Source organism: Saimiri boliviensis, chromosome 11, assembly GCF_048565385.1.
Source record: "Saimiri boliviensis isolate mSaiBol1 chromosome 11, mSaiBol1.pri, whole genome shotgun sequence".
Taxonomy (NCBI): domain Eukaryota; kingdom Metazoa; phylum Chordata; class Mammalia; order Primates; family Cebidae; genus Saimiri; species Saimiri boliviensis.
The window spans coordinates 50,793,850-50,817,445 of NC_133459.1; the positions used below are offsets into that span (position 1 = coordinate 50,793,850).

The following is a 23,596-nucleotide window of genomic DNA, read 5'->3' on the forward strand; positions in this document are numbered from 1 at the left end:
GATTTGAAATTTTGCCTCTGTAAGTTCCCATGTCTTGTCTTCTCCCAGCCACAGTGGTTCCTGAACACTGGTGAGCCCAAGATTTTCAGTTAAATTTACTTCTAGATAACTGGTCACCTGTGAAATAATTTAGCATTTAACGCATTTCAAACAACAGTCAGTCTGCTGAACACTGTTTCTGGGATTAGTAAGTTTGTAATGATGTTTCTTTTCTTTTTTTGAGATGGAGTTTTATTCTTGTTGCCCAGGATGGAATGCAGTGGTGAGATCTCAGCTCACTGCAGTCTCCACCTTCCAGGTTCAAGCAATTCTCTGGCTTCAGCTTCCACAGTATCTGGGATTACAGGAGCGTGCCACCACACCTGGCTAATTTTTTATTTTTAGTAGAGATGGGGATTCACCATATTGGTCAGTCTGGTCTTGAAATCCTGTCCTCAGGTGATCCACCCAGTTTGGCCTCCCAGAATGCTGGGATTATAGGCACAAGTCACTGTGCCTGGCTGGTTTCTGTTTTTATAATGCTAAAATAATAATAATGGCAGTGGAAATTCAGGGATCGTATGTAGTCAGAAGAGCTAAGGAGAGAAATGCCATTTTAGAGCCTGGGGAGCTGAGGCAGAGAAGAAATGAATCCATCTGTGGAACCGAATCAGGTGCAAGCTCCCAGGATCTGCCAGTCTTAAGTCGCTTGGTTTCATCCTGAAAGCAGCTGCCCATACTTAAGGGGCAAAGTTTTAGGAGCTGCCCACAAATATTTGGAAAACAAGCCTTCAAAATTCGGAAGCAATAATGCAGATTTCAAAATGGTGCTATGAGAAAGAAAAAATGTTCAAGTCACAGGAATTTGCCTTTTAATTGTAAGCAAGACTTACTGAATTTGCCTTTTAATTGTAAGCAAGACTTACTAAGAAAATTTAATAGTTTATTCAGTTCGATAATACAGAAGAAAGTGTGCATTGCATGATATCAAAGAACTGAAAATTTTAAAATGATTGGGGTTGTAGCTGGCTCCCAACTGCAGGTGAGTTACTAACCTACAATGTTTGGTTACTCTATTTGTGCTTTTTTGTTTGAGACCGAGTCTTGGTCTGTCATCCAGGCTGGAGTGTAGTGGTGCAATCTTAGCTCACTGCAACCTGTTTTGTGGGCTCAAGCGGTTCTTGTCTCAGCCTCCCTAGTACTGGCATTACAGGTGCCCACTACCATGCCCAGATAATTTTTTTACTTTTAGTGGAGATGGGGTTTTACCATGTTGGCCAGGCTGGTCTTGAATTCCTGACCTCAGGTGATCCACCCGCCTCAGCCTCCCAAAGTGTTGGGATTACAGGCATGAGCCACCCCATCAGGCCTGATTACTGTATGTGGATAAATCTCAAGATAAGGTGAGGCTGGGACAGGCTCCTCCCACTACCAGTGACCCATGCATGCCTTTGGCTACAATAAAGGCCTTTTAAGAACCTCAGTCTCCAAGGGTAGTGGGAGGCTTTGTTTTGCCTTCTCAGCCTGGAGGTTCTGTTTTGCAAAGAAGCAGACTGGAATTGAATGGGTTGCAAAGGAGAAATCTTTGGATCCATAGAAACCTTCCTATCTATTAAAATAGGCCATTTCCAGCAGAGGCCTGAATTTAGAAACTGCTAGGGCTGTCTGGAACTTTGGAGGATAACCACAGTGTTCCCTAACCCTCTTAGGAAGCACTGGTTGGATGCACACCCTAAGGGGAGTAGGTTGGGTCAGGAACCCTTCCAGCCACCTTTCTTTGCTCTATGGGTCATCTAATGAAGGCTGACTGTCCCCCTTTTCATTTTAGATTGAAATGATTTGCTGTCTCTCACACAGGTGACTGGAATTAAGTATTAAATTATATCTCACATCTGTTGAAGTTTTGGTAGCTCACTTCTGATAAGATTGGCCAGAGGTATCCTGGGGAAAAAAGTCACTTGTGTGTAGTTCCCACTATGTGACCCACTAAAATCTTTCCTTTTAAGGGCAGGGAAGCATGATCCAGCCCTGTTATGGCCCAAAACGACACACACACACCAAGGCTCAATTCTTGAGCTGTGTTTATGCAATACTCTAGTGATCAGTAAGCTGAATGTATTTGCTTCAACCTTTTTTAAAGGTGATCTTGAGGAATGCTTTGTTGATCTTGAATTAATGCTTCAAAAAGGGTGTTGGGAAAGATGGGGTATTTCTAAGAAATGTGGAATATTTCAGTTTTGAATATTAAATCTATTACCACTACAAACCCCTTCATAGTCTCCATCCATTCAGAAAAACAAAGCCAAAGGAGAATTTCTTAGAAAAAACTAAGTCCTCCAGGTAACGAGCTGAAGAGGAAAGGCTTTCCCTGCCCTCTCAAGAGGAAGGTAGCAGCAGTTTGTCACGTTACTGCTACCCTAGCTTTTAAAAAGTGACAGGGAGCAGGACTTTGATGGATATTCTGTGTAGTTGAGTATAAAATCCCTACAATGAATTAGATTTAGTTTCCTAAATAAATAAAAATGGCTACATAAAATTATATGTATATATTTTCCTTCCAGTTAACAGTCTTTTTTCTTGGGTGGACCAAACCCAAGATCCAACCTTCCCCTTACTTCCCACCAAGTAGTACCAAAAACAACTTTCCTCCCCCACTAAGTCCTTAGGGAAGCAGGAAGGCTGGCGCAGCAGCTGTCAGGGACAAAGGCACACGCAGAGCTGGGGCAACAGAGGTGTCTGGGACAGGCTAGCACTGGCCCACAGGAGTCATGGAACCCTGACCCCACCCTCAGGGGAGGTTCCCAATCATCCTCAAGTTCTCCCATCCCAGTTATATCTTTTAAAGGCACATCTAGAAATGGCGCAACTGGAGGCAGATGTAAGCTGCACACAATTGCCACGCAGGAATTAAGGGGCTGCAGGACTCCATGGCATACAGCAACAAAGGTGTCCTTGCCCTCATCCAGACTGGGGGCAGGGGGAGACAGAGGGGAGATGGGTGCCTGGAAACCCAGCCTCTTTCTGTAGAAGCCCGAGAGGGGCCAATAACAGGAAAGACCAGGGTCGTGGTCAGTAGTGCACATGCTTAACAGGTCTTTGGTGCTTGGGTAGCAGCATCTCTCTTATGTACAAAAGCTTCTGAAGCCAGCAAAGCTGGGAAAGTCAACTCCTCCACAGTCGCGGCCTGACTTCTCTCCTGGTGCTCACCATCGGCTATACAGGGGTGCAAAGCACAGGAAGTCAGTCTAAACTGTAGTGAAGACGTGAAGATTTTAGAAAGGTTTCCTGACGACAGCTAAACCTTGGAAGGTTACCTTCTCTTCCCAGTTGTACTGAGGAACATCAGAAACTCAGCCCATTAAGCCCTAACAGTTTGGCCTCTTGGTCTTTCTCAAAGATGAGAAACTCCTAGGTTTTCTTTTCAGATACCAGTTGAAGATACGGAGTAAAAGGGGGCAAAGGTTCTGGAGGCCCAGAGAGCTGCCCACCTCACAAGCCCCTGGGATCCAGGACCAGCCAGTTCTCAGTGACCGTCTGCATGTCCTGGCCACTCAGAGGCTCCCGCAGCCTCACCTTCACCTCCAGCTTTCCCCCGGTGGGCTTCCTTCCATCTAGGACCTGTGAGAACCACAGAGAGGGAGATGGTAACTAAGGGGACACAGAACGGGGAGAGGCTGGTCCCTACATTCCCAGGAAAGATGTGAGAGGAGCTAAGATGTCCCGTGGTGTGAACACAACAGTCTCCATTCCTGACAACCCTATCCTCCCAGTGTTTGGAGGAGGAGGTGGTGGTTTTAGGTAAGTCTTATTTTAAAAAATAAAAAATAATCTAGACAGGCATCCTAGAGCTCTGTTCACTTCATTTTCTCCTCAATCCCCACAGCAACTTCTGGAAGAAACACTGGCTTGAAGAAAGCCGCCTTCCACTGACCCCAAACCCTCACTTCACAGATGGCCAAAAGAGAAGTAGATGACGCTGGCAGAGTCAGCACTAGAGCCCCATGCCCAGGGTTCCTTCCCATTCAACACAATACTCCTCCTCCTGGGCAGAAGATGGGGCAGGTAGGATGCAAAGCAGTACAATAGGCCCAAGAAGTCCAACCACTCTCAGTGGCTCTAATAGAGACCACGGCCCACATAAGAACAAGTCATCCAGGCAGTGGGGGCAGGTGTGCTGCAGTGGGAAACGTCCATCAGTAAAGGGCTGGTCGTGGCTCTGCCAAGGATAGACCATTTGAGCTTACAGAACCCCCTTTCCTCTCAGACCTGAGTTTCCTCATTTGTCAGTGGCAAGCTTGTATAGTCCTTGCCTGTGGAATCCTTCAGTTCATGGAAACTTAAGGAGGCTGCCTTCTGTTGGGTCCCTCTAGAAATTTCTCAGACCTTCTGAACCTCTCCATCTGTGAAATGAGGATTCCACCTACTCTAAGCAAACTTGTGAAGAATTTCAAATTAAGTAATGAGCACAAAAACCTACAACACGTGTGGTGTTCAGTGCATACTGGCTCTTCTCGTACCAAGCTCTTTGGCTTGCCCACACCCCAGGCCCTACCTCCACAATTTCTCTGATCTCACACTCATTCTCCAGCCGCTCCAGTTTCAGGTGTGCTGTGCCAACCAGCTTGTCGCTTCTGAAGAAGGACCTGGGGAGCCAAGAGGCAGCAGGGGATTGGACTGGGCAGGGAAGGCAGAGACGTGCTGGCTGAGCTTATACAGGGGCAGCAGTCACAAATGCTCTTCCCTCCTCCCGGCCCGTGTGGCAGTGTGACCCATGGGAGCCTCACCCCTTGTGGAAGATCTCAAACTTGATGCCTTTGCTCTGGATCACCCTCTTGAAGCTCCGGTGGTTTCGGTTGATGTTTAGTTTGAAGAGTTGATCAAATTCTGGAAAAGTGGGAGAAAGCAAGGAGGAGCTTGGCTATTGGGATTTCACGAGGAAGTAGAAATAGAGGCCCTGAAGTTCGGGGTGACTACCTCCAAAGGGTGGTAGACCATTGAGGTCCTGGCCTTGGAAGTGAGGTTTTTTGTTTTTTTTTTTTTAATTACTCTTTTTAAGCATAGATTATAACAAAGTAGGAAAGACTTGGAATTGGGATACAGAATTCCTGGGTTCATGTACCATTTCTACCACCTCCTTGCCATGAGGCCCCAGGCAAGTCCCTGTACCTCTGCATGTTTCTCCAACAACACAAGAGGCATGTTAATAGCACCTTTAACTCCCAAGTGGGGTGGATCAAGTAAGGGCACAGAAGGGAACCCGTTCTGGAAACACCAGTGCTGCCCACATACTTTGAGAGGGAGGAGGAAGAGATCCGCGTGTGGCCCTCACCTGGAGAGTTTGTGTTCTTCACCACAGCTGTTTTGCTTTTTTGAGCCTGCTCCTAAGCAGTGAGGAGAGAGAAGTCAGGACAGTGAATAAACACAGAGGCACACAGGGCAGGCACTGCAGCCAGGCCTCCCAGGGATGGGAAGAAAGCACAGGGTCCTGGAACGTAACGTGGGTTTCAGAGCATCTACTTCTACCTGAACCTCACCGAGTTAGGGTAGTGAAACTCAAACCGCACAAAAGCATCCAGGTCATCAGGAGTCACCCCTGGGAAGGAGAAAAGGGAGTAGCATCAGAGGGAGTGGTCAGGAGCCTAGCACTTGGGGTGGAGTGTCCGGGCAAGAGCCTCCTGGAGTAGGAGCAGCCCTTGGGTTACCTGGAGGGGCTGGTAGGTTCATTCCCCGGACAATGATCAGATGCATTTCTGTGCTGTTGAGTTCTGAGAAGATCCTAGAGCCAAGAGGAAAGGAGGACATGCTCAAAGTGAAGGACAGTGGTGGAACAAGGTCCCTACTTCCAGGGCCTGTCTGCCCAGGTGGGTGGTGACAGAAGGGGCATGGGCCCAGGGAGGGAAGCCAGAGCTGGTATGCAAACCTTGGTCTCGTGACTTCTGGTCCAGAGCTCTTTAAATAGCACCCAGACAGCTGTGCGCTCTTCACTGGCAGGCACCTTGCCCTACTCCTCGGCAGCCCCAGTGCCCACAAGAGGTAGGGCCAGGCTTAGGAAGCCTCACTAAAGGGGTATAAGTCTCTGGCCTGGGCTCCCAGCCTCCTGCCCCTCCCTGCCTGGAGCCCCTGTTTCCCTAGGCCTTGGTACCTCACAGTCTGGAATGTCTTCAACTCAAAGTGGTGGCTGGGAGGGTCGAGGCCCTGAGCCTGGGCCAGCTGCAGTATCTCCAGCTGTTTCTTGCAGTCTTGAGCAAGCTTCTCAAATCTAATGGGGATGGGTACACCAGCATAATGGTGCATTTTCTGCTCCCTACCCCAGGAGCTAAGCCCCAGCCCTTGCACTTACCGGGTGGTCTCAACCACGTTGCCCTGGTGCATGAACTGCTTGGAGAACAGCAGGCACTTCTGAAAACAGGGACCCACAGTGACTCCCGAGCCCAGAGCAGGACCTATCTTGGTTGGCATTCAAGGATTGATTCTCAAAGCTTATTTTCCTTTGTAGCTTCACTTCTCTTCTGACACAACACATCCCCCAGAGCACTACTCCCAAGTCCCACCACACTTCTCTCCCTACACTTGGTATTTCCTCTTCTGAGGACAGCCATTCCTCATATTAGCAACTCTTTCTGTCAAAACCTAATTCAAACATCCCCTCAGAAGGCAGACTTTCCAGAACAGGCAGCAGTTCAGATAGATACATAAACAAACATACACACACATCACAGCCTTCTTTCCCTCAACTCTTACCGTTTGAACTCATAACCACCCCAAAAAAGGGGTATTATCATCCCAACTCATAGATAAGGAAAATGCAGTTCAGAGAGGAAAGTGCCTTATGCAAGTCACATAGTAAGTGGAAGAGCTAAGAATCTGAGTCCAGAGCCGTGTGGTCTGAGCTCCAGGCCTTCCTCCACAGGGGGCTGTGGGCACAGAGGGGAGGAACAGAAGAGGGGCCTGCTGACCTCTTGTTGCTCCAGAAGCATTTTTTGCAGCTGGGCATACACCTCCTCGGCCTTCTGGGAGAGTCGCAGGTCCTCGTGGTGGATGAGGATGAAGTCACCCTCCTCATCCGTCAAGGGTGAAGGCACCTACCCAGGTCACAAGGCCCCTCGGGCCCCAAGAGTCAGATTACTCCTCTACCGAGTCAAACAAAGGCATGAATCCAAACTAAACAATTCTTCAGCTTCTCCTAAACTCCAGTGATGGCAACTCATCGCTTCCCACTCTATCCTAAGATAACACTCTGCCTCCCACGGCCTAACCTTGCCTTGCCATCTCTGACAACGGGCAGCCCACTTTCCCTTCCCCTGGCTGTGAGGTAGAGGGGCATAAGCAAAAGGCTCTTTCCCAGCTGTCATTATGTCCTGTCCAAATCCCACCTCATCCCAGAAGCTGCCTTCGTTCAGTCTGTCAAGCCTGCCCCCAACCTTCTCCACCTGAGAAGTCCTGGTGGTTAACCAGGTGGGACTCACCTTGGATAGATCAATGGGTCTGCCAGCTCGGGCCTGGATGATCTGAGCCTCAAGACGTTTGGCCACTCGCAGATGGGCTTTGGCCTGCTCCAGGTCCTGGCTTCGCTTGGCCTGCAGGGCTGCCCGCTGGTACTGCAGTTTCCGTGCCTCCAGCAGTGCCAGCTGCTCCCGCACTGAAGGGAGGCCACTGGTTAGGGCCACACCTGCCCTCACCAGGCCCTCAGTTCTTCACCCTGCTTGTCCCCAACTCACCAGATGGACTTGGTGACTCCTTAGAACTTGAGGCCTTGGGCTCAGGCAGGGGCTGGGATGAAGGGACTGCAGGCCGTGCAGGTCTCTTGGCCACTGGGGCCTGTGCTGGGGGTTCGCCCTGCAGGTGCCCGGGAGGCTGTTAGGAGGGGATCTACTCCCTAGCATGGCCATGGCAGCTCCCAGACTTGGGCTGTCTTTCTAATGCTGCACTAAATCGCTGTGTAACCTGAGATGGGTAGCTTCTCTTCCTGGGTCCTAAAAGATCTGAGAGCTAGAAGCAGCCTCAGAAGCTCTCACAGCTAGCCTCCCCAAACAGGAGAAAGACTGTAGGGTAATGCGGATAGAGCCAGAGCTCTGGATTCAGAAAGACCTTGGTTTGGATCCTAGCTCTGCTATTTCCTAGCTAGGTGTCCTTGGGTGAGTTTTTTTTCTCTATACAATGGGAGAAAAAATATGTACCTTACTGGGCTTCTAAGTATGGACAACAGGGTCTGGGTTTACCCCTCACCTGCTGTTCTCCCCACCAGCCCTGGAGTCAAGCCCTCAGCCAAACCTCATCTTCATCTTCATCAGCCGGGGCTGCATCCTCTGCAGAGGCCAGTTTCTCTGCAGCTGCCAATGTTGCTGCCACTGTGTCCTCCTTAACACCCATAGTGGGCTCCAGGCCAGGGATGGGGGGAAATCCTGCGGGAGAGAGACAGAAGAAGGAGGGGCAGGGGAGCAGCCTCAGAGAAGCACAAAGCTACCCTGGCTCAGCTGCGGCATGGCTGGGATAGGTGGCTCCATAGCAGGAAGGCACACGCATGAGAAGTCATCCCCACTCGCCGTCCCCCAGTCCCTTCTTGCCCAGGGACCACCTCCTTAACAGAGCCCCTAGGCCATGCCCCACTCACCTGGAGGAACAGGCAACTCAGCAAAGTTGACTTTCCGTCCTGCTCGGTGTGCTCGAATAGCATCTTGATATTGCTACGAGGGAAGGAAGGGAGGTCAGCAGCAACCCGCACAGCACCTCAACCCCCGCGACCCCCACCCCGCACCATGATACACAGTAGGGCAAGGAGAGGGAGACTGGTGGAAAGACAGAAGCCCTGGGAGAAGAAAAGAGCCCTGAGGCAGCAAGAGCCCCAGAGGGACAGACAGATGAAGGTTCAGAAAAGAACAGGGCTAGCCAGAAGACCAGGGAAACAGAGCACCCAGCCAGGGAAGAGACCACACGGGCCGGGGCTGCACAGCTGCAGGCCCACCTTGGCAATGCGCTCATGCATTCGCGCCTTGCGCTCATCGCCACCACTCCGGGCCTGGAGGCCCGCCTCACAGTACTTGTTCAGTCTCTGTTGCAGGGCATCCAGCACTGTCTGTGACTCTGTAGGGGCCACTTGAAGGGGAGAAGAAAGGAATGGGCATCAGCTCAGCCTGCCCCTGCAATGCCCACAGGTCCCCACGCCACAGTCCCACCATCCTGCCCTACCTGGGGTTGCCGGGACGTCAGGGGCCATCACTGGTTGCACTCGCTCCACGGTTGGGGCAATGACTGAGGGTGCTGTGGGGGCCTGAGAAGCCTGCCAGGGATTCAGATCTGGGGGACCCAGAGCAGAAGTATAGGTACTCCTTCCCAATCCCACCCAAGCCTGAGCAGATCCCTGCACTGTCCCCATACTGACCCTCAGGTGCCGGGGGCATGGCACTCAGATCCACCGGCTGCCCCTTCTCCAGGGCCTCCAGGACAGCACCAAATCTCTGCAGAAGTCAGAAAAGCAAGTGTGGGTGGAAGCCAGAGGGCCCCAAGAGCCTGAGCTGAAACAACCGCCCCTCAAGCCAATCTCACTCAAGCCCAGTCTAGCTCCCTTTCTGAGCCTCAATTTCCCCCATCTATAAAATGAGGTGTGGGACACAAGCCCTGAGCCAGATGCCATACCTTCCCAATCCTCATGAGCTCTCGGGCACGGTCTAGATCTCCAGCCCGCTTGGCACTGAGGGCAGCCACTTGGTACTCTCTCTGTCGGGATGACAGTAGGGCCCGAGGGTCTGGGTCTGAATTGGGCTGGGCAGAAATGCCAGGGAGGCTGGTCTCAGGTTGGGAGGGGTTGTCTATAGGAAAACAAACAGTCCACAGAGAGCACATGAGGATCACAGAAGAACATGCCCACAGACCTCGCTGACCTGACAACATCCTGGGGAGGGTGTCACCAATGGTAATGAACATGGTGGCAGGCTGGGAAGACAGCTGTGAGCTAAAACCTGGGAACTAGGACAGGATTTGGGCATCTGTAATACCTGACTCCAAGACGGGGGGAGCTGGAGGGTCTGCCTCAGGTCTTCTGTTGGCTGGTTCCTCAGGGACCGGGGGCCTCTTTCCTAAGGCCACTGGTGGTGGGATCTCATCCTCATTGATCTTTCTGCCTCTTCTCACAGCGGCTAGCTGTGACTCCAAGGTCTGAGGGAGAGAACTGGTCCAGAAACCCAGCCAGCCATCTCAGCCAAGTCCCTGCTCCAAGACAAGCCAGGGGTGGCTCCTCCAACCCCCAAAGTCTAGTGGGGTAATTTCCCCTCCACTGGGGCAATCTCCACCAGCTGCCTTCCAGGCAGCCCCCTCCCCTGCCCTGCTCCCAGCCTGGCCTGACTCACCTTCAGGCCACGGTCACAGCGCCTGGCTTTGGCCGCTTCGCCTGCCTCCTTGGCGCTGGCTGCAGCCTCCCGGTAGTTGCGAATCCGTTCCTCCAGCAAACTGTGTAGCCCCTTAGATGCTCCGGCCTATGAACAATTCAGCTAAGGGCCTGGCTACTCCAAGGCCTGCTAGGCCTACCATTCTCCTTGTGCAGAAGCTGCCCCAGAAGATGGAGCTCTGGGACTCCAGGAGAAAGAAGAGCCTAAAAGTCTCAAGGAAGGAAGCAAAGGCTCACTGGAGAGGCATAGGCCATGGCAGAGGCAAATACAGAGGCCCAATTGGTGGAAGCCAGGAAATGGCTTCCGGGGGTGGTCTGGGAGAACAGAGAGGCCTTTGAGGCTGGCGGCCACGGAGGAGTTTCTTGTGCTGTTTCTGCTTGGGGCAGCTGCTGGAGGAGGGTCCTGGAAAGGGTGACTGCAGCCTTGCTGTGCAGACCAGGCCACACACATTATATCTGGGCACACAGAAGCATCAGAGGCACAGAGCCCCTCCTCCAGAACCCACCTGAGCTGCTGGGGCTGAGGCTGTCAGGATGGCTGTCTGCACTGGAGGTTCAGTGTCTTCCAGGCCCTTCTCCTCAGAGCTGCCTGGATCAGCTGCCTCATCACCATCCAGGGGCTCAGTCTCCTCTTCCACACCTAAGACCTCCTGTAGCTCCGTCTAGGGAGACAAAACACAGCCCAGAGCTTGTGGGCCTCAAGACAGTACCCACAACACAACCTGAGAGCAAAGGACCCTCTTTCCCAGCAATATTGCCCAACATTAGTCACTGTGCCTGAGTCCCCTTCACCAAAACATTTCTTTAATCTGACTGAGGATAGCCTTGAAAACAGTAATGACTCCAAATCTGCGAATCCCCAACTGCAGAGCTTAGACCAGAGGTCAAAGAGACATGCTGCCCACTGTACAGCCAGGAGGGGCAGGCCCTCATTCAGAGTCAGAGAACAGAGGGGCACCGCCGCCCTCCTCTCCACTGCTCTCTCCTCTGCCAGGCCTGAGCTTGCCACAGGGCCCTGGGATACCAGCCTGGCAGACGCACCAGCAGCTCTGCATCTTCCTCCAGCCCTTCCTCCTCCTCCTCCTCCTCCTCCTCCTCCACATCCTCCACATCCTGCATACAGTCTGCTGCCAACTTCTCAATGTGGGCCATGGGCAGGGGGGCTGGGGGAAGAAGGTCACGGCAGGTCAGCACAACTCAGATAAGGTCTGGGATCAGTAATGGAGGGGCTTGGTAGATCCACCCAGGCAGAAATCCCCCGTCCCTCCCACAGCAGAGTCCCACATGGAAAACTGCCCTTCCTTATAAGACCCAGTTCAAAAGACCCTCAGGAGGGAAACCTTCCCGGGCCCCCCACCAAGCAACGAGCTGCTCCTTTCTCTGCACCTCCACCTACAGTAGCCTGACATGCCATCCACTTTCTCCAACCACACCTGTCACATCTGTAAAGATTTTCAAAGTCCAATTGAGCTTCACAACAAATCTGCAAGATGGATAATATCCCCTTTTCATATATTAAATAAACTGAGAAACTTTCAACATTAATTTTCCTGTCATTGCAATCCTACTAAGCGGCAGAGCTAGGATTCAAACCTAGTCTTGTGCCACCCCAAAGCAGGAGCAGTGAGTCCCTTCCCAGGTCCTCCCATTATCCTCAGCTCAGGGACACACCGAATGGTGGGGGATGAGTGGAGGGATTCTCTCTCGAGAGTTCCAGGTGAAAAGAGGAAGATTTCGACCTCCTGATCCTCCCAGGCCTAAAGTCTCTGTTCTCATATGGGCTGTGGAGGGAGATTCCACTTACTCATTATACATAATTTCCATGTGCTTCCTATTTACTCAGTTCAGTCTGGCTAACTGGGCCCCTACTCTACACCAGTACCCTGGCTAGGGCTAAGGATGGAGACCTGAGTCAGTCTGAGAATCTGATTTATCCATAATGAGGAGGGGCCAGCCCAGGCTATGACACAAGGTGAGGAAGCAGGGCGGGGCTGCCTCTTAGCAAGAAGGCTGCAGAAGGCACATGGGTACTGGAAGGACAATGGGATCAGGCTGGCTCCCTCCAGCTGCAACGGAACCCCTCTACCACCAGCCTGTGCCCATCTGGTCCCAGCCCCAAGCCCAGTGCGGTGTCCAAACTCACCCTGCCCCTTGGGTGCTGGCTTCTTGCCCGTGGGTTGTGCTTCCCCTGTGAGGGCCAGCAGCTCAGCCTCCAGGTCCTCATCATCTTCAGCCTCATCCATGCCCAGCAGCATGTCCTCAGGGCCAAACTCCACAAAGAGCCCCAGCTGAGAGCAGAGTAGGACTCTTAGGTACCACACAACAAGCAGGGCAGAGCCCAGCTCCAGAGCCAGACTTGGGCTCTCAATGTCCCAATCAGTGGCTCCCTCAGTCTGTGAGGCCCAAAATGTGCAAAAAGAAACTGAGGCCTTCAACATTATTACTCCTTGAGACACTTAACTCCCTAGGGACTCAACAAAAAAACCCAGTAAGACCATATTACCATTATTAGTACTAACAGCAATAGCTGCCATGCCCTGTTCTTAGTGTTCTATGTGATTATCTTAACTATCCCAGTTAATTCTCACAATTCTGAAGGGTAGGTCGTATTTTTAAAAACTGTAAAACACATACAACATGAATTTTAACATCTTAACCATTGTTAAGGGTGAGTTCAATGGTATAAGAACATTCACACTATCCTGCTACCATTGCCATCATTCATCTACAGAACTCTTGTCATGTTGTAAAACACACTTTCTACCCATTAAACATTAACTCCCCTTCCTCCCCTCCTTCCAGCTTCTGGTAAGCACCATCATTCAGTTTCTATGAATCTGACTACTCTAGGTAGAGGTACATCCTGTGTTTTTTGTTTTTTGTTTTTAAGACAGAGTCTTGCTCTGTCACCAAAGCTGGAGTACAGTGGCACTATCTTGGCTCACTGCAACCTCCGCCTCCTGGGTTCAAGGGATTCTCCTGCCTCGGCCTCCTAAGTAGCTGGGACTACAGGCACATGCCACCACACCTGGGTAATTTTGTATTTTTAGTAGAGACAAGGTTTCACCATATTGGCCAGGCTGGTCTCAAACTCCTGACCTCAGGTGATCCACCAGCCTCGGCCTCCCAAAGTGCTGGATTACAGGTGTGAGCCACCGCACCTGGCCCACATCCTATTTTTATCCAATGTTCAGATGAAACTGAGACAGTCTGAAATTTAAAACAAGCTCTTTGTGACTTGAGTCTATGCCCTTTATCTCACCTCCTTTCTTACCTGCCTTTTTAAAGACATTAAAAATGGACTAAGAAGTCTTGAGACGTAGGCCCAGAAGAAATAAAGGAAGAAAACTGGAGAGGAGACCACCCTGTTCTTCCACTTGGGCCACAGCCATCTCTGTCCCTAGGCAGTAAAGTCTTCCCACTGACTACAGCCCTCACGCCCTGGCATCCCTAGCTAACAAGTGAAGTTGTGATGCTAGCTGAGGAATCTGAGAGCACTGATGTCCCTCCCATCAGAACATTCTAAACTTTGGAGATTCCTGAACTCTCTCCCCACTTGTGTGTGGCAGGGACCAGAAGGAGGGTGTCTAAGGACTCTGCTACCTCCAGGAGGCACTGCTCCAAGTCTTTGAACTAATGGGGAACTAAATGTGATCCAGTATGCCTAAGCTGTCTAGAGACCCCCACTCCCAAACTGACCCAGGAGCCTAGAAGGCTAAGTTCCATACCTGCTTGGCAGTGGCCACGCCTTGGCCACTGGCCTGAGGGCCCTTCCGAGGTCTTGGCCCTGGCATCGTGGAGGCCTAGATACCTATCTGGTGGAAGAGTTACAGAGATTCAGGCTGGAGTAGCCCATAAGCACCGCCGCCAACAGTGCTGTTTGTGGTAAGGTGCAGATAGTAAACTCCCAAAGAAGGCAATGCTGAACACCAAAGGATGGGTTATTTTTAATGAAAGCAGTGAAGCAGCCCAGGCCATCGGAGGGATGGGGATCACTGTTAATGGGTTTACTGGGGAGTGTTCTGAATGAACTCAAATTTAAAAAGCACATTCAGGGAAGTAACTCTAGGTTCAGGGTGGGTGGAAGGCTGCGTAGAATTCAGAAAGGCTCCAAAACTGTGCTGTTATGAAGCCATAGGTGGCTATTTAATTTTAAATTTCAATGATTTAAAATGAAATAAAGCTAAAAATCCAGTCCCTCAGCCACAAGACACATTCCAAGTGTTTAACAGCCATATGTGGTGAGGGGCTACCACCAGACAGCGCAGACACAGAACATTCTCATCATCCAAAGACATTTCATCAAAGCTCCATCTCACAGCTGTACTCTGGAGAAAGCTGGCTCAGCATTCTGATTCCCATAAAGATCTCAGTCATTCACAGGACCTCCTGTGTCAGACCCTGTGCTGGGCACTGGGAGTGCAGAAACGAATCTAACACGGTCTCAGCCCTCAAGGACCATTTACATGGATGGTGGAGGAGGACTACACGGGCTTGTCCCAAGGGCCACGGGTGACCTGAGCTGCCCCTTCTTCAGCACTGGGAGAAAAGGGACTTCGAGGCGGTGACGCCTGGGCTGAGTCACGCAAAGGAGCTGGGGGAAGGAGGGGACTAGAATTCCAAGCCGAGGGAACACCTGATGGCTCTGAGGTGGGGACCAACTTGGCCTGCGCAAGGACACCTGAGGCCTGGTATGACGGGGATAAGCGGTGAGGCCCGAATACACAAGCCGGGGTAGGAATGTGAGCAAGCGGCACAACAGGAAAACCTCTAAGCCGAAAGGAGTTTGGGCATTATTCTGAAGGCGCTGGGAAAGAAGTGGCGGGATGGTATCGGTGTTTCAGACACCCGACTCTGGCAGCAAAGCGAAGGTGCACAGGAAGCAGGGGGAGGAGGCAGGAAGCCGGCGCATCTCGCCACAGCCCAGGCCGGCTGGCCGGCGGCGGGAAGCGGGCGGAGGAGCTGACTGGACGCGGGTGCGCGGCCGGGCGGGCGGGCGCTGGGGAACTCCGAGGGTCCGATTTCGGAACTCGGGGGAGCCGCACGGCCCCGGAAGTGACCCCTGCACAGGTGAAAGCGAGGCGGGTCAGACACTCCAAGGCTGCGGCCCAGATGCCAGAGCCAGGCCTCAGGAGAGGTGGGACGCGGAGTCCGTAGCGGGAGGCGACACCGGACCCCCACTCCCCCGCCGCGGGGCGCGCCGCCCTGCCCTGCCCACGCCGCCTCTATCTCCCCCGCGGTCCACAGAGCTCCCCACGCCAAGGGGTGGGGACGCGGCATACCTCGCGGTGGATCCGAGCCAAACCCCGGCCTTCTCCCACCCGGCACCGCCCTGGGCTCCCGTGGGCCCTGGGCCGCCCCGGTAGCGACAGGAAGCGCCCGCCGGGGAGGCGGCTCGCGCGCAACACGTGACCCCACTGGCCGGCGGCTGGCAGTGCGCATGTGCACGGCTACGCGGGCCTGGGGCTCCGACAGGTGATATCAGGGCGGGGTTCTCAGCGCGCAGGCGCCTTCGGGCAGGTAGCGCGGGACAGCAGCGCGGGGCAGTTCCGCCGGGGCGTCCACCGGCTGGCGCAAATGAGGTCGCTCGGCCCAGACTTCGCCCGCTGGCAGCCTCTCTGACGAACCTCCTCCTTCACTCAGCCCGAGGCGCTGGGCATTCGCGCGCCGAACCTAACCCACTTCCAGCCCTCGCCCCGCCCCGCCCCGCCCCGCCCCGCCCCACCGGGTGAGGGGCGGGGCCGGTCCAAGCTCCGCCCTAGAAGCGAGACAGGGGCGGGGCTCGCCTGCTTGCCCGTGTCCTTTAAATCTGGGGAAATGGAAATGGGGCCCACCACATTTTTCTTAATAATTCAGCACCTTAAAGTATTCTTTTCCTGTCCGTTGAAAACTTCAGACAGGCAGAACTCGCTGCACATCTTAAATACTTGAGAAAGTTAACACTAAATTCTCACCTACCCTTATGCACAATCAAATGGCGTGGGGTGTATTAAGGAGAGAAATGGAGTGTGCTCGTTTTCTGCCAGGCTGTGCCAATTACTTTTCATAATGAAGCTTATCCAGTTCTCAATCCTGCAAGATGGACATGTCTCTAGAAGAATGGAGGCTCAGAGAAAATAATTTGCCCAGGGAAATACAAAACCAACCTCTTTAGTATCAGTAAATATGCTTTAGTCTAGTTTTGTAAGGAGCGCAGATTTCTCCCTGCAGCTTGCAGAGTGCAGTTAACAAGAGATTGAACTCAGGAGTCTGAGACCAGTCTGGGCAACACGGCGAAACCCTGTCTCTACAAAAAATAACAATAATTAGCTGGATGCAGTGGCGCGTACCTGTAGTCCCAGATACTGGAAAGGCTGAGGAAGGAGAATCGCTTTAGCCCGGGAGGTCCAGGCTGCAATGAGCTGTCAACTGCACTCCAACCCAGGTGACACAATGAGACCCTGTCTCAAACCAAAACAAAAAAAACCGAGTGAGGAGTAATGGGGAAGTGGCCTGATTCCCATCTAAAGTAACCGCTTAGATTTTGGTGGGGAAGAGAAGGTCTTAAAAGGAAAATTTGATACGGAAAGCATGCAAGAATTACGCAGAGTACAACATCTGCGTGTCTTGTTCTGGTGCCTGTCTTGGGTCCCAGCCCACCTGGAGCATGGGCTAGTCTCATCTCCAGAATGGCCCCGCTGTTGACAAGCCACCTTGAAGTAATCTTCGGAATTCTGCAGTTAGGTCTCTAGGCTTGGTTTGTCTATCTCAAGATTAGCCCTTGGAACTTCTAAGAAGGCAGATAAATACTACCATACAGTAAGATAAATGTGAAGGGAATATATACAGTGAGAAAGGGAGGGATGTGGGGTCTATTTTAAGACTAAGGGAAAAGGCATTTACAGTTTGCTTCACGGTTATATCTTGAAACCCAAGAGAAAGGAAGAAAGTTTTAAAACGTAATTTGAAGTTAAACTGCTCAATTAGTTTCTAAAACATTGCTATCTCCCTCCTGCCTATGCCTTGAACTTTTAAATTATGTTTTGTAGTTAGCAGTTTCAAAGTTTCAAAGATCTCCCAGTTTACTTGGACAAAGGGTTTTTCTATAGCCTGGTTGCTTACTTTACCTTTTTTTTTTTTTTTTTTTGAAGGGGTCTCACTCTGTCACCCAGACTACAGTGCCGTGGTGTGATCTCCGCTCACTGCAACCTGTGCCTCAGGCTCAAGCAATCCCCTCACCTCAGCCTCCTGAGTAGCTGGGACCACAGGCACACACCACCATGCCCAGAATTTATTTATTTCGATTTTTGCTTGAGACAGGTTTTTGCTATGTGTCCAGGCTGATCTCAAACTCCTAAGCTCAGGCCATCCACACACATCAGCCTCCCGAAGTGCTGGGATTACAGGCATGAGCCACTGTGTCCTGCCCTTTATCATCTTTAGATTGAGGTTTCACCATCCATATTTGTGATTCCCTTAAAAATTATTTAGATTTTTTTTTTTTTTTTTTTTTTGAGACGGAGTTTCGCTCTTGTTACCCAGACTGGAGTGCAATGGTGTGATCTCGGCTCACTGCAACGTCCACCTCCTGGGTTCAGGCAATTCTCCTGCCTCAGCTTCCTGAGTAGCTGGGATTACAGGCACGCGCCACCATGCCCAGCTAATGTTTTGTATTTTTAGTAGAGACAGGGTTTCACCACATTGACCAGGATGGTCTCGATCTCTTGACCTCGTGATCCACCCGCCTCGGCCTCCCAAAGTGCTGGGATTACAGGCTTGAGCCACCGCGCCCGGCCCTAGATTTTTATAGTGAAACATTTAAGATATACACAACGATATATAATATCTAACATTTACTAGAATGCAAGTTCCAGGGGCAGAAATTTTTTTGTTTCTTCTCCAAAGTTATCTCGGGTCTACAGCAGTGCATGGGCACTCAATAGTTCCTTGTGTGTAAATTAACATGACTACATGGGCATCTATTAGCAGTTTAAGAAAAACAACACAGTTGAAACTACCTGTACATCTCCCATATTGCAACACCTTTCTTTCCCAAAGATGTATCCAGTATCCTAAATTTAGTGTTTATTATTCCTGAGCATTTCTTTCTATTTCTGTGTAGGTCTCCTTAAGAAATACATAGTATTTTTTGCAAGCTTTTAAACATTATATCATTGATTACGTACAATGTAATTCTTCAACCTTTTTCTACTCAACCCTGTTCCTAAGTTTGTAAGTTCGTTCAAATTGATATGTATACTGTACTTAGTTAGCTGGTTTTCATTTCTGTTTATGATTCCATAGCATGAAAATAAGTCACTTTTCCAATGGCTTACCGTTATAGAGTGCTGTGAACTTTTTGTATATGACTCTTGGTGTATGTATGTGAATTTCTCTAGGGCATATACTTAGGAATGGAATCGCTGGCTGTATTAGGGTTCTCTAGAGGGACATAACTAATAGGAGAGAGAGAAAGATAAATATGAGAACTTATTAACTCACGTGATCACAAGGTCCCACAATAGGCTGTCGGCACGCTGAGGAGGAAGGAAAGCCAGTTTGAGTCCCAAAACTAAAGAATTTGGAGTCTGATGTTGAGGGTAGGAAGCATCCAGGACGGAGAGACATAGGATGGGTGGTTAGCCACAATGGCAGCTTATTAGATGGTACCCACTCAGATTAAGGGTGGGTCTGCCTTTCCCAGCCCACTGACTTAAATGCTAATCTCCTTTGGCAACACCCTCACAGACACACCCAGGATCAATACTTTGCTTCCTTCAATCAAGGTTTCACTCAGTATTAATCATCACACTGGCTGATATGGTTTGGCTTTGTGTCCCCACCCAAATCTCATCTTGAACTGTAATCCCATAATCCCCATGCGTCCTGGGAGGACCTTGTGAAAGACCTTGTGAAAGGTAATTCAATCATGGTTTTCCCCAATGCTGTTCTTGTGACAGAAGTGAGTTCTCATGAGATCTGATGGTTTTATAAGCATCTGGCATTTCTCCTGCTGCCCTGTTGAGAGGTGTGTTTCGCCTTGATTATAAGTTTCCTGAGGAGTCCCCAGCCATGCGGAACTGTGAGTCAATTAAATCTCTTTTCTTTATAAATTACTGAATCTCAAGTATTCCTTCATAGGAGTGTGAGGACAGACTAATACACTGGCTCATACAATTTCTTGCATTTCCTGTGCTAAGATTCATCAAATAATCTTTAAAAGTCATTCCACTCCCTTCAGCAGGGTGTTTGGGTTCCAGTTGTTCTGTATAATCATAGAAAGGTATTCTAATAGATGTGAAATTGTTTGGTTTGCATGCCTCTTTTACTGTTTCCGTTTTCTTGGTGACTAGTGTTTCTTCTTCTTTGGATGACTTATGTACCCATTTTTTCTTTCTTTCTTTTTTTTTTTTTTTCCTGAGATAGAGTCTCGCTCCGTTGCCTAGGCTGGAGTGCAGTGGTGTAATCTCAGCTCACTGCAACCTCCGCCTCCTGGGTTCAAGCAATTCTCCTGCCTCAGCATCCCTGAGTAACTGGGATTACAGGTGTGTGCCACCACCCCTGGAATTTTTGTATTTTTAGTAGAGATGGGGTTTTGCCCTGTTGGCTAGGCTGCTGTAAAACTTCTGACCTCAGGTGGCCCACCTGCCTTGGCCTCCAAAAGTACTGGGATTACAGGTGTGAACCACTACACTTGGCCCATTTCTTCTTTTTCATTGCAGAAGTTTTAAAAATATACAGATATTGATCCTCAATCCATTATATGTAGCTATTATATATGTGAATATACATATTTCTGCTAAATGATTTGAGAATGAATTGCAGACATAACACATCACTTAGAATATTTCATTATGAATCTCCTAACAACAGCATTCTCCTATATAATCACAAATTTATCACCATCATGGAATTTAACACTTACAAAGACTATTGTCTAACATATAGTTCATGTTTAGAATTGCTTATATTTCCTAAATCCAGGACCCAGTCAAGGTTTATACAGTGCATTAAGCTCTCATGTCTCTATTCTTCTTTGGTGTAGAATAGTTCCTCCTCCATGGTTTTTTTTTTTTTTAGACAAAGTCTTACTCTGTTGCCAAGCTGGAGTACAGTGGTGCAATCTCGGCTTACTGCAACCTCCACCACCCAAGTTCAAGTGATTCCCCTCCCTCGGTCTCCCAAGTAGCTGGGACTACAGGCTTGCCCCACCATGCTTGGCTAATTTGTGTGTGTGTGTGTGTGTGTGTGTGTGTGTGTGTGTGTGTGTGTATTTTGTAGAGACAGAGTTTCACCATGTTGGCCAGGATGGTCTTGATCTTCTGACCTCATGATCTGCCCACCTCAGCCTCCCAAAGTGCTGGGATTACAGGCATGAGCCACCGCGCCCAGCCCCTCCACGTTTTATGATTTTTTTCTTGTGATATTAGTACTTTCAGTGACTGAAACATTTGCTTTGCAGAATATTTCTCCCTTAATTTAGATTTGTCTGATAATTTCCTCATCAATAGATTTAGGACAAGCATTTCTTTTTTTTTTTTTTTTTTTTTTTTTTGAGACGGAGTTTCGCTCTTGTTACCCAGGCTGGAGTGCAATGGCGCGATCTCGGCTCACCGCAACCTCCGCCTCCTGGGTTCAGGCAATTCTCCTGCCTCAGCCTCCTGAGTAGCTGGGATTACAGGCACACGCCACCATGCCCAGCTGATTTTTTGTATTTTTAGTAGAGACAGAGTTTCACCATGTCGACCAGGATGGTCTCGAACTCTCGACCTCGTGATCCACCCGCCTCGGCCTCCCAAAGTGCTGGGATTACAGGCTTGAGCCACCGCGCCCGGCTAGGACAAGCATTTCTGATAGGACTAGTACATGAGTGAGGCTGTTTGTCTCAGTACCTCAAATGAGGTTTATTGAGACAGAGCCTTGCTCTGCCACCCTGGCTGGAGTGCAATGATGCAACCTCTGCCTCCTGGGTTTAAGATATTCTCCTGTCTCAGCCTCCTGAGTAGCTGAGACTACAGGTGATGCTATCACCCTCAACTAATTTTTGTATTTTTAGTGGAAGCGGGGTTTAACCATATTGGTCAGGCTGGTCTTGAACTCCTGACCTCAGGAGTACAGTGAGCCATGATCTTGCCACTATACTCCAGCCTGGGCAACAGAGCAAGACCCTGTCTCAAAAAACAAAACCAAGCAGACCACAGTCTTTTTCGTTGTGAAGCCCCTTTACTCTTCTTTCATCGCATCTGCCCGCCTTGGCTTCCCAAAGTGTTGGGATTACAGGCGTGAGCCACTGCGCCAGGCCTCAGTACTTCATGAGGTTTTAGATATCCATTGTCCTGTTGCTGGTTTCCATATAAATACTAGAATTAATTGCAAAAGTCATACAAGAACCCTTGCCAAGATTTTGATTAGAATTGATTTCTATCTAGAGATTACTTGGACCTCTTTATTAGATTTATTGCTAGGAGCTGGACATGGTGGCACACACCTGTAATCCCAGCTACTTGGGAGGCTGAGGCAGGTGGTCAATACTGGAGTGAGCTATGATCCATTATAGCACTCTAGCCTTGGTGACAACGAAAAAAAAGAAAAGAAATACATATATATATAATTAAATCAATTGATTCCTAAGTACCTTATATTTTCTGTCATATAGAAATCTTTTGTATTTAAAGATTTGTTTTGTTTTATGGTAAATGGTACCTTTGTAAAAACTACATTTTCTAGCTATTTGTGGCTAGAGATTACTTATTATTGATATTATTTCAGGTAGTTTTTTAAATTTAGTTTCTTTTTTATAAACTAAATTTTGTTTTATATTATTTGAGACCTAAGACAGATAATGACATACAGTAAGAAGCCCTCCTCTAACCCCTAACCCTGGCCATTTGATTCTTTCCAGAGGCAATCAGCGTAATCAGTTTCTTGCATACTCTCTGAGAACTATTTTACGTAGATACAACTAAACTGTATACTTATATTTTATATATCTTATCATTAAATAAATGGCAGGGCTAGTAATAGAAATAAATGTCAGATGGAGGAACTATTGTATGAAGGACAGTTTGGTTTCAGAATCAGATGCTTGTAATGATTATAACGTAGTAACTTCACGAACACTCAGGAAAAAGCAAATTATTTAATGGAAAATTCCAAAATACATCAGAGCCATTTCCATTCAATATACTTGGTTACAAATATTCCATGTGCTTAGAAAAATGAAATCAGATTCTTTAAAAAGAGTAGACTAGCTGGGCAACATGGTGAAACCCTGTCTCTACAAAAAATACAAAAAAATTAGCTGTGCATGGTGGCATGTGCCCGTAGTTTCAATTACCTGGGAGGCTGAGGTGGAGGGATCATCTAAGCCTGGGAAGTCAAGGCTGCAGTGAGCCAGGATGGTGCCACTGCACTTCAGCCTGGGCGACAGGGCAAGACCCTGTCTCAAAAAACAAACCTCAGCAGACCGCAGTCTTTCTCCTCATGAAGCCCCTTTACTCTTCTTTCAGCGCATACAGCACGTCGTCCTGGCTGACATTGAGCCGCACCCGAAGGAGCAGATCATTCCTGCTGGGCTCCACAAGCAGGAGACGACAGGAGCCCAGGCGAGAACACACGGCCATGGTCTCCGACATGGTGGGGTACGGCAGCCCCTCCATTCTGCACAGTGCCACATGTTGACTGTATATCTAGACACAAATAGTAAGGCAAAGGTTAAGAGGAAATACAATCCTGGGGCTTTTTCTGTTCATTTCTTTCTTGGTTTGGGAAAATCAGACACATGGCACCCAGGATATGAAATACTCCAGAAGGCATCAATGGGTGCTCCAGTGGTACAAATGTGGAGGCAGAATGGAATGCTAGCCTTGGAATCAGAAAACTATAGGCCTGAATCCTGGTTCTACCATTTGCCTAAATATGTAACCCTGGGCAAGTTACTGCACTCTTTGAGCCTCAATTTTAATCTACAAAATTTACTGTACATCTCTTGTGAGTTAATGGATATAAAATGACTAGTAACTCACTGGTTATACAAATAGTCCTGTCTCAAAGGGCTGAGAGTTCCACAATTGAGATGGTCAAAATTCAAGTCAAATTTTGCTACGAGGCCCCTTTCCTTATCAGTGAGTAAATGCCAAGGCATGGCCCTTGGAAAAGCACAAAGGCCCAGAGAGAAAACTGAATAAAGAAATAAAGGGAGGCAGGAAGATAGCTGGAAACAGAAATTCCTACCCTAATGTTCCCCACTGGGTCAGG

The 23,596-nt window shown here is 49.4% G+C and overlaps 2 protein-coding genes across 7 annotated transcripts in view; both read right to left on the minus strand.

Annotated features, from left to right (window-relative positions):
- Positions 1–2,506: 2,506 nt before the first annotated feature.
- Positions 2,507–16,049, minus strand: CC2D1B (coiled-coil and C2 domain containing 1B). 3 transcript variants are annotated; one of them, XM_010349056.1, is made up of 25 exons: positions 15,643–16,049; positions 14,089–14,175; positions 12,504–12,648; positions 11,402–11,523; positions 10,867–11,022; positions 10,323–10,448; positions 9,972–10,131; positions 9,613–9,785; positions 9,359–9,434; positions 9,166–9,273; positions 8,942–9,072; positions 8,591–8,663; positions 8,251–8,381; positions 7,698–7,815; positions 7,446–7,618; positions 6,936–7,061; positions 6,320–6,378; positions 6,122–6,238; positions 5,682–5,755; positions 5,514–5,572; positions 5,309–5,360; positions 4,764–4,863; positions 4,532–4,622; positions 3,468–3,597; positions 2,507–3,192 (listed from the first exon to the last, which is right to left on the minus strand). In XM_010349056.1, exons 2-24 carry the CDS (start codon positions 14,152–14,154, stop codon positions 3,469–3,471), a joined length of 2,565 nt encoding a protein of 854 aa, XP_010347358.1. In that variant the 5' UTR covers positions 14,155–14,175; positions 15,643–16,049; the 3' UTR covers positions 2,507–3,192; position 3,468. The 3 variants fall into 3 exon arrangements, with proteins under 3 accessions (XP_010347358.1, XP_074236918.1, XP_074236919.1); XM_074380817.1 differs by having other exon boundaries at positions 14,089–15,422; XM_074380818.1 differs by lacking the exon at positions 11,402–11,523 and having other exon boundaries at positions 14,089–15,422.
- Positions 16,050–20,174: 4,125 nt separating this feature from the next.
- The window catches only part of ORC1 (origin recognition complex subunit 1), a 37,693-nt gene continuing 34,271 nt past the window's right edge, over positions 20,175–23,596 (minus strand). For all 4 annotated transcript variants that reach the window (XM_074380830.1, XM_010349007.3, XM_074380832.1 and 1 more), the window contains one exon: positions 20,175–23,028. In XM_074380830.1, the coding sequence (XP_074236931.1) occupies positions 22,834–23,028 (195 nt within the window). In that variant the 3' untranslated portion in view covers positions 20,175–22,833. The remainder of the gene's footprint in view (positions 23,029–23,596) is intronic.